This window comes from Quercus lobata, chromosome 5 (genome assembly GCF_001633185.2).
Source record: "Quercus lobata isolate SW786 chromosome 5, ValleyOak3.0 Primary Assembly, whole genome shotgun sequence".
Lineage (NCBI taxonomy): Eukaryota > Viridiplantae > Streptophyta > Magnoliopsida > Fagales > Fagaceae > Quercus > Quercus lobata.
Genome location: NC_044908.1, coordinates 10,712,783 through 10,723,435, shown reverse-complemented (window position 1 = coordinate 10,723,435; position 10,653 = coordinate 10,712,783). Strand labels below are relative to the sequence as shown.

Genomic DNA, 10,653 nt, shown 5'->3' with positions numbered 1-10,653 from the left:
ACAAGTCAAGAATGCATGGGTTGTTTACAATGGTATTACTTCACTGTCAATATAAAAAAATAATGAGAAATAATATGTATACAACATTTTCATAACAAATTATAAATAGCAGACTATTAGGGGATGTTATTGGTAGGCAAAAAAGTTATTTAGTTAGTAGTAGATTTAAATTTGAACTAATAACAACTTAGCATCTTAAGACATGATGATAAATTGATAATTACATAAAGTTAGTTTTTTTTTTTTTTTTTTTTTTGTGTGATTTATTGGAATAAGATGGTAAATTAGGCATTAAGATGAGACTTATACTAGGCCCCTAGGTTTGGAAATTTTTGTGATTTATTTTCTTCCACTGCTTTAGATTTTTTTTTTTTTTTTTTTTACAAATACTTAAACATGTTGTGAATTTGGATGTACCTAGAGTTTTCCTCCACTTTTACTGCTAGGTTGTTATTGTGTAATTCTGGACTATACTCCCAGAGGGATGGGTCCCACGCCTCTATAAGAGAGGGGAGCACTGGTTGCTCTACTTGTATATGAGAGTGGTCCTAGGAACACCTTTACTTGTCCAAAAAAAAAAAAATTGTACATGCAAAAAAAATTTATATAAAAAATTATTTTAAATTAATATTTTCTATGACCACCCTGACTTGAAAAAATGTATATATATTCTATACTAAATTAACCTATTTTGATCACCCTAATAAAAATGTTGAACACTTTTACTTGAGAATCATAAAAATTTGAGTTCAATAAATATAAGAGTAATGCTACATCCACAACATTTTTACAATAATTTCACAATAAATCTTATGTGGTAAGCTGTTACTAATTCTAATTCAGGTTCAATATTAACATGTTTTACCCACCAATAACAGACTAACAACTTGTTGCATAAGATTTGTTATGAAATTGTTGTCGTCACTTTATTATCTCATATCAACAATTTCAATTTGCATTTTATCTTTTATTAGTCTAATTTTTTTTTTCCTTATTCTCTTTGCTAGTACAAAAAAAATTGTAATATTTCATGTATTTGTGTGTTTTTTTTTTTTTTTTGGTGACGTTAATATATTCAAATTGGCTCTTTTTTAAATTTTGTATAATTTAAGTTTCTTAATTACCACCCTAAAAACAATTCTTAGAGCTGCAATTGGAGGGGAGTATGGTCTGGGACTATACAATAATTTTCCTTCACTGCCTTGTTAAACAATTCTATCCAGGTAGAGCTTAGCTCACCAGCTTCACCAGCTTTCTCCCCAAGAAAAAGGAAAAAAATAGAAATAAAAAGAAAGAAAGATGAAGAATAGTTGAATAGGACGTTGAGGTTATTAACAGCCCTTCACCAGCGAGCATTTATTAGTTATTACAGCCCACACCTTAAGTCTGAAATGAATTAAATCACTGACTCTACCTACAACCCGCTAAAATTGCTTATTTATTCTCATGCATTTGCTTCCCCTTTCTCTGCCCATACATGGCTTTGTCTTTAATTTCCCAACCGTCTGAAAAACTTTATATAAAGATCTCTCTCTCTCTCTCTCTCTCTCTCATATATAAGCATATATTGTTTAGAGGCCCTTGTTTGTGAGCTTCTTTGCGTTATTCAAGGAAATGAGCATCTTCTCATTGATTACAGGGAGGCCAGGCCCAAGTGGGTTTGGCTCAGCTTCGACTGCTGAACAAGTTACTGAAGGGATTGATGCCAGTAATCTCACTGCTATTGTTACTGGTCAGCTTTGAATTCCCCTTTCATTTAGTCAATTATTGTTTCGTTTTACTTGTTTTTGATTGATAGTCTGTCGTGGTCTTCATGCTTTTGTTTAATATCTATGAAATATGGGGATAAAGAAAAGGTGAGAGAGATCATGAGAAAAAGAAAGTGAAATCAATATATAATTGCAGGATTCTTATTTTGATAATTTCATAATTGGGTCTGGGAAGATAGGATTTAAATCCTAGAAATTTCCGATGAAAGTTTCATAAATTACCAGTGAACTTAGTTGTTTTGCTTCCATTTCATCTGGATCTATTTTTGCCTTTTTCTTTTTGTAATTATCAGTTTTATTTTTATAATTGTGAGACAAAATTTAGCATACGTTTGGGAGGAGGGAAATAAACAAAATGAAATGAATTATTTTAAAATATTTTTATATCAAAACAAATGGCACTTAAATGTTAAATTTTATTCAAAATATCTCAGTCCAAATAATAATAATAATAAATCCTTGTCCAAATCTGACCTTTTCCTAAATTATTATCTTGTTCGAATTTTCTTTCATCATTATTGGCCGCTACATACCCGGCCACCATATGTCTTTGAAAATTATTATGGGTCATGCTAACAAGTGTCCTTAAGGCACTGGTTAAGAATCCAATTAAAGAAAGTTTTGACATCACTTTTATGGGAAATGAAAAAAACTATCAAAACATTAATTGCTTTTTTTTTTTTTCTTTTTCCATGAAAACTTTCTTTAATTAGATTCTTAACATTTTCGTTAGCATTTCCCAATTATTAAATACTCCGAGAGTACAATAAATGCGTACTCTCCTCTCTCACATGAATTGTGAGTCACATCATAAATTTAATTAGTAGGACTCACGATTATATGAGAGGGATCACTTTTATGGGAAATAAAAAAAGCTATCAAAACATTAATTGTTTTTTTTTTCTTTTTCCATGAAAATTTTCTTTAATTAGATTCTTAACGAATTCCCAATTATTAAATACTCCGGAAGTACAATAAATTCGTACTCTCCTCTCTCACATGAATTGTGGGTCCCATCATAAATTTAATTAGTAGGACTCACGATTATATGAGAGGGAGAAATATGCATTTATGGTATTCCAGAAATATTCAATAATTATCCATATATCTTCATGAAGACTGACTGTGACATAGTATGATAGTATGTAACAATTCTTTTTCTTTTAATATTTCGGTTTTCACTTCTTTTATATTTGTGAAGCCACAATAAAATTTATCAATAAATAAATAAAAAGGTGAAACCACAATAGAAAATAATTTAGAATATGGTCAGGATTTTTGTCAGGATTTTTGTCTTCTTTTGAATATGGTTTTAAATTAAACCCCAACCTTAAAATCGGTTGTCTGAACTTTTTAAATCATTCTAAGTTCCCTTCCAATGAATTATTATTAACCTAAATTCATTTAAAAAAATTATACTGAGAACTTATTTGGACACAAGAAATTAACCTCCCTTTATGAATCGCATATAATATGCAGATAACAAAACGGTTTTTAAATTCAAGAACACATAAACAAAAAAGAAGAACATGTTATCGTTCTCTAAGCTAAATTGGGTTCGTATAAAGAGTAATTTAGTTCATATTAAGAGTCTTTTAATATCTAGATACATTGCAAATGCAGTTTAGTTGAGTTTATGTTATTTTAGTTAGAAATGACTCTTTAAATGGATGTCTTGAAATAATTTTTAATAATTTAAAAATGTAAAGTTTATTTCCTCTACACGAGCTTTCACTTTCAGTACATTCCATTTGCAGTTTGTACCCAAAAAAAAAAAAAAAAACCCATTTATTATTGTTAGGCATGCTTTGTCCAGGTGGGCCTTTTTCTTCAAGATCACTCAACTCATGTCAGTAATGCTCCACCTGCGATGACCACCAATTGGGCAACTATATCTAAAAGTTGGTGAACTTCTTCAATAGAACGATAAATTCAGAAAATAATATTCCTCTTTGGGATTAAGATCTACAATTCCTAATTAAGAATGATTGAGATTGATAGTCGCACAAAGCAACCTTCAATCTCAATTATTGATTAAAAAAGTTTTATAAAAATAGTAAAAAATGAAAGTTAAAAAAGTGAAAAATGAAAAAATAATTGTGAGCGTAAATAAGGTGAATTGCACCCAATGCAATACCTTACGTACTGAATCCTAATCCTACTTATTGAGGGGGTGATTTATGGCTGATTGAGCCCTCACTACAATTTCCATAGTGATAGAGAAATAAATCAACCATATTGGCCCCAATGGAGCCCTCTGTTTGTGATAATGCATGCAGCTACTCCCTCGCAACATGAGCTTGAATACTTGAGAAATAATGTGCCCAACTGAGTTCAAACTTCAATGGCAGCACTTTAGTTGCAATAATTATCTTGTAGATTAGCTGTATATAGCGGCTACCTCGTACTATGTGGTCCTCATTCGTTTAAAAAAAAAAAAAAAAAAACGTGGACCTCAAAGAATGTGTCTGTGTATGTGTAGGGGCGGTGATTTATAATGGTTATCCAAAGTTTGTTCAAATGTCACTTGATTTAACTTAAGATCAAAACTAATAACAACTTATCATCAGTGGAAATATTGTGGATGTGTAGTATTACTTAGTAATGTTTCATATGTTTCGATTAACTCAATTGTTAAAATCTCTTGATATGTAGGAGGAGCGAGTGGAATTGGCTTGGAGACTGTGAGAGTGTTGGCTCTCCGGAAAGCTCATGTCATCATTGCTGCAAGGAACATGGAAGCTGCAAATGCAGCAAAACAGCTTATTCTTAAAGACAACGAAACTGCGCGTGTGGATGTCCTAAAGCTCGACCTGAGCTCCATGAAGTCTGTTAGAGCATTTGTTGACGACTTCAATGCTCTTGACGTTCCCCTTAACATCTTGATGTGATCTCTCTCTCTCTCTCTCTCTCTCTCTTTGTCTCTCTAGTCCAGGGGCGGAGCTAAGTAATACATTTGGGGGGGGGGGGCATGGCCCCTCCAAAATTTTTTAAATCCTCTCTAATTGTAGGGAAAACTAGTTCTCAGTCCCTTTGATTTAAGAGCCGGCACCCCCCCCCCCCCAAAGGATAAAAAACTTGGCCCCCCACTCCTACACCTCAGCCATAAGTACTCCCTTCCCTCACCTCAAATCCCCACTTTTCAACCATAAAGATTCATTCATTTTGTTTTTTACATTTTCCATTAAAAGTACAGCCAATGTCCATGTCCTGATGTACATGTCCAAGTCCTTTACTACAGTTTTACCCCTCACTTTTACCACTTTTTAGTCATTCAATTTTCCTAATAGGATAAAGTCATAAAACTGAGGTGTAGTACATTATATTTTCCAATTAAGCTCTATATTGAATTTAATCTTCTTTAAAAATGATAATATTGTTTGTATTTTATTTGTCATGGTAAACATGTGTTTGAATTTAATTGAGAAACCTAATGTATTACACTTTAGATACTATACTTAAATTTTGCAATTTCCCAAAACTATTACAATATCCCCTTGCACTTTATAGCCACCCAAAAGACTCTACTCATTGCTATTACCAAGTGCTCTCTCTTCAATTTCTCTTCATTAATTCTTCCTTACAATGCTCAATTGGTCGATTAGCTTGTTACTATTTTGAGTGCTAATATGAATTACACTAATAAAAAAAATTCTAGCAGTAATCTTATGATATACATACATACATATATAGATACACACATCCACACACACACACACATATATATGATACATGATACATATATAGTTAAAACTTACTTTGGATTTAATGTTTGTTTTTTTCTAAACTAGTGCGCCAAGACATGTATGTATGTATGAATGTCATATTTTGAATTTTTTTTTGAATTGCAAATCAATATAATTGTTTTATTTTGGCCTCTCCAAGCAAAAATTTCTGACTACGCCCTTGCTCTAGTCTGAATAGTTTTACCAAACTAATACAGTTTTTCTATGAACACACGCTCTTGCATACAAATAATATTTGAATATGCCCAATATTTCAGAAACAATGCCGGTGTCATGTTCTGCCCCTTCCAGCTTTCAAAAGATGGAATAGAGATGCAATTTGCTACAAATCATATAGGTTGGTAGTAAAATAATTGATGTCTCACTATGTGTATATATATAATTTGGTTTGTAATTTCAACTCTGCCAGTAATAGGTTATATCTCACTTCACTTCTCAGGTCATTTCCTCTTAACGAATCTTCTTCTTGAGAAAATGAAGAACACAGCAAGATCAACCGGCATCGAGGGCAGGATTGTGAACTTGTCATCAATAGCCCACAACTACACTTACGAACATGGGATCCGATTTGATCAGATCAATGATGAAAGTGGGTACGTCAAAATTTTCTTTTATTTTATTAGGCGCAAATTCGTAATGATGTAAATTAACCAATATGATTTCATTTCTAATGACTCTAGTCAGGACCCAAAAGCTAAGAATGTTACCTCTGCTAGTGCTCTGGCTTTTTCATGATGATAATGCATTACATAAAAATTTTACTTGCTTATGAGCGGCTTCATGATTTTGCTGTTTGTGAAAGTTGTTGTGTGATTGTGTGTGATGATTGAATGATAAGTGGAAGCATGAAAGAGAGAGAGCAATCTTTTCCCTTGATGGCTACATATTATAGTAAGCGCTTATGTTACAATGAACCCAATGTAGGGTTTATATGCTAGAGAATATATAATTAATAATCTTAGGCTAACCATAGACTAACCTAAAATTAATATATTTGTTCTACAAGTACATGAGCTTACAATTGGTTTGGGCCGCTTGGGCCATAATATGTCTAACACTCTTCAATATCTTTGTATCAGTTATTCTGACAAAAGGGCGTATGGACAATCCAAATTAGCAAACATATTACATGCGAATGAACTCTCTCGTTGTTTCCAGGTAATTTTAATGTGTTTGTTTGAAAACTACTTATTTAGCTGAAACTAAAAACTTTTTGTTGAAAGTACTATAGATAAAACTAAAAGGTAGTTGAAATAATACTGTAAGACCCATGAATAGTATCAAAAAGTACAATGAGACTTATGAATAGTAGCAAAAATAAGCTGAATAGTAAGAAAAGTTGGTTTTTTAAGCCAATGCCAAACACAACTGTAATTTTTAAAACAAGGATGTAAGGTAATCTTTATTATTATTTTTTTGAAGATTTTACACAGGTCACTACTTCATCTAAAGTGTCAATTTGATCCTGGATTTTCGATTTGAGTAATTAATCCTATACATTATCATGTATTTTACTAATTCATTAATCCTACCTCTCTAATGAGATGCAGGAAGAAGGTATAAACATTACTGTGAATTCAGTCCATCCGGGATTGATAATGACTCCTCTCATGAGATATTCTGAACTTCTGATGAGTATGCTCTTGCTCTATGTTTCAAAATATAGACAAAATATGCAAAGAAAAGGATAGTATTTTTCATAATTTGATCATCTTTATATGCAGGAGTTCTACGGGTGTTCACCTTTTATCTATGGAAGAACGTACCTCAGGTAGATTAATACAATTTTTTTAGCAAAGATTAATACAACTTTTAAGTATCAAGGCGCTGTTTATATTTTGAGTTCTTTAAAGTTTTTGGAATGGATGGATAAATATCTATGCTTTAAGCTAGCACGCACAAACACACATACAAATAAACTCATAAGGATCTTCTCAATTTTTATAAATCTCAAGGTGTGTACAGTTTTATTTTAATTGAGAATAATGTTAAGGATACTACAAAATTTATAGCCCGATTTGTCACTAATCAAAAAAAGTAATTTAAACATTCACTTACTAAGTCGTTAAAGTCCACCAATTACATTCACTTTTTTAAGTAAAATTTATAATAACTTCAACAATTTTCTTCATTTAAATTAGTTACCATTGATTATCAGTTTTTAATGAGATTTTAAATAAAGCAACACTTTATAAAGTTATATAAAACCTTGACATTTGTAGAAACTAAAATGTTTGTCAATCATCATAAAATAACCTATATCCATTTGTAGGAGAATTCTACCATAATCTTTTTTTTTTTTTTTACTTACATAAATCTGAACTGTGAATATAAGATATTCACTTATTTAACAATATCCATTTTTAATAAAAGGGAAATAATTAGCATATACCGTATACACGCGCTTGTTTTTAATTAAAATTGTGAATCATTGCTCCAAAAAAAATATGTTTAAAGTAGAATTGCCTCATGTTTAATAAATGAACGATTAAGATTAGGTAGTTCACACGATCTATAGTATTTATAATACTTGTCTCTCTCAACTCATTCAAACTAAATATATACTAAATAGGAGATATCTTATGTATTTGATATATACATCCTCATAATTTGTGCAACTTACAATCATGTAAAATCTAAGTAGTGCGAGGAGGAAAAAACATATATTTGAGATAATTATTGGCCAAATAGCATAAGCACTCCAAGAAAAGGGTTAAAAAGGTATAAAACGGATTTTTTTTTTTATTTATTTATTTATTTTTTTTTTTTATTGCAGGGAGCATCCACGACTTGCTACGTCGCACTCCACCCAAATCTGAAAGGTGTTACTGGAAAGTACCATCTGGACTGCAATGAGTTGGAACCAAGTGCGTTTGCAAGAGATACAGTGTTGGCTAAAAAGCTCTGGGACTTCAGCAACAAGTTGGTTTCTTCAGCTGCAAAACCTTGAAAATATATAGCTGCTCTGCTTGTTTGGTAATATATTAATATATCTCTCTTGTCAACAAGTATATGACAAGGCAGTCCCAGTTTTTGTTTTTTGTTTTTTTTTTTTTAATATATATTGTTATTTTGGTATGGGTGAAAGATATACCCAAATATTTGTACTTCGTTCTTAAGAATTTCATGCCACTGGCTAAATTGTTATACTTATCTAAATCTCTTATTTAAGAATTTTCAGTTCCTCGTTACCAAGTTCATTTTTAATGCAAGTTCTGATGCATCAATATTCACTTATTATGAGTGCATTTGCCTTTAAATTAATAAGCCAGTTTATTTTACTATTCAGTTTATTTTTGTTATTATTTATGAGTTTCATTGCACTTTTTAGTACTATTTATGAGTCTCATTATATTATTTCAACTAATTTTTACCTTTATTTACAGTACTTTTAGTAAAAAAAATTCAATTTCAGCAAAATAAGCGAATTCTAATAGACCCATCATTGTATTGTGCAACTTTTCTATATAGATTGTATAATATTTTTTGGCAAACGACTCCATCCACCAGAACCACAATTGTTGGATAATTCAATAGTATTCATATTCACCTTGACAAGCTAAAGAGATAGACAGTATAAGCTATACTCTCAAATAATCTTATTTCCGTTTGCAAATTATTTATTTTCGATAGCTTAGTTACATAATGGAGCAAAAAAATTAAAAATTAAATTATATAAAATAAATTTGAGATAAAAAGTAGTTTGCGGCTTGCAAACAGTAAATAAAACAACCGGCTTTTTCCAATATTTCATTGGAAATTAACGGGATAGATTATAGTTGCTTACATCAAGGCCCCAAATATATAAAGTTTGGGAGCTACCAAAATTTCATAAAAATTTGGCAAAATCCCAAAGCTATGCTCATGACAACGAGAGTGCTTCAAATTTTCAATCACCAAAATTTAAATAATAATAAAAAATTTAAAAAAAAATTATATAGTTGAAACTAAAATAGAGTACCATGGCGGCTGCAAGTGAGATCTTACCAAAAAAAACTCGAAAATCTCCAAACGAGACTCACATCACCACCGTCTATCACAAACTGATCAATCAATCAAACGGTGTGAATTTCTTTTTCTCTTTAATCGGGTCTACAAGATTAATGGGCCTGATCTTGCTCCCAAAGGCCCACGGCCCGGACCAAAAAAGCAGAGCAAGCAACCACAACAGCCGCAAAGACCGGAGGGACAATCAAATCAACCTTCGACTTAACGAACAGGTGAGCTGGCAAGCACAGGATCTCTCCCGCCACATCTAACGGCAACCTAACGGACCCTTCCGTCTCGCACAGTTTTGAGAACCGAGACGTCGAAGATATCGCCGACACGAAGGCCACTTCTGGCGCGAACGAAGCCACCGCTACCGTTAACGTTAGGATGGTTGTCCACGTGGCCGCATATATAAGCAGTGGCCTCCGGGAGCTGAGGTTCGAGAGTATTGAGGTGAGCAGTGGAAGAAACATGGTTTTTGTTATTGTTTTTGTATGTTAACGTTGGAATTGTGAAGGAAAGAGTAGTGGGGTTTGGGACTTCGAGTTTTACATAGTTATATCGATGTTATTATATGAATTTGGAGGTGAGGAAGTGAACCTAATCACAACTGCTTTTTTTTTGTGATATTGGTAGTTTAGGTAGAAAAGAGAGAGAGAGAGAGAGAGAGAGAGAGAGATCATATCTGTGTTGACTAAGAAGGAGTGCGTGGGGTTGGGTTTGGTTAAATAGGAGAGCGACTCCATTGACGAGAAAATTTGTGTACATCCTATCAAAAAAAGAAAAAGAAAATTTGTGTACATTGGAATATACTATATATATATATATATATACACGTGTCAATATGGTATGGGAGTGGAAGTTTCACCTTGCTAGTGATTGAGAATGTCGATTGACAAGTCAAGCACGGTCTCTTCCAATATAAGGATGTTTTGGGGTTCAATTTACCTATGCAATTTTTGTTTGTTTCTCAAGATTTTCTTGAGTTACATTCATTACATACAATGTCAACATTTTCATACTAGGTATTTATATTTAACAAAAGAGCAGGTTTCGCTGCATTGAAAAGTAGCAAAAACTAATAACCAAATACTCTTTTAATTGAAAATTGCTCATAATATGTGAGACATGTTAGCGATTTTTCAGTG

General features: G+C 32.1%; 1 protein-coding gene across 2 annotated transcripts; it reads left to right on the top strand.

Annotated features, from left to right (window-relative positions):
- The first annotated feature begins 1,391 nt into the window (after positions 1-1,391).
- On the top strand, positions 1,392-8,689 carry LOC115989073 (short-chain dehydrogenase TIC 32, chloroplastic-like). 2 transcript variants are annotated; one of them, XM_031112736.1, is made up of 8 exons: positions 1,392-1,732; positions 4,425-4,656; positions 5,773-5,852; positions 5,931-6,108; positions 6,595-6,673; positions 7,066-7,150; positions 7,240-7,286; positions 8,292-8,689. In XM_031112736.1, the coding sequence occupies exons 1-8, from the start codon at positions 1,615-1,617 to the stop codon at positions 8,463-8,465; spliced, it is 993 nt and encodes a 330-aa protein (XP_030968596.1). In that variant the 5' UTR covers positions 1,392-1,614; the 3' UTR covers positions 8,466-8,689. The 2 variants fall into 2 exon arrangements, with proteins under 2 accessions (XP_030968596.1, XP_030968597.1); XM_031112737.1 differs by having other exon boundaries at positions 1,396-1,732; positions 5,955-6,108.
- Positions 8,690-10,653: the final 1,964 nt, after the last annotated feature.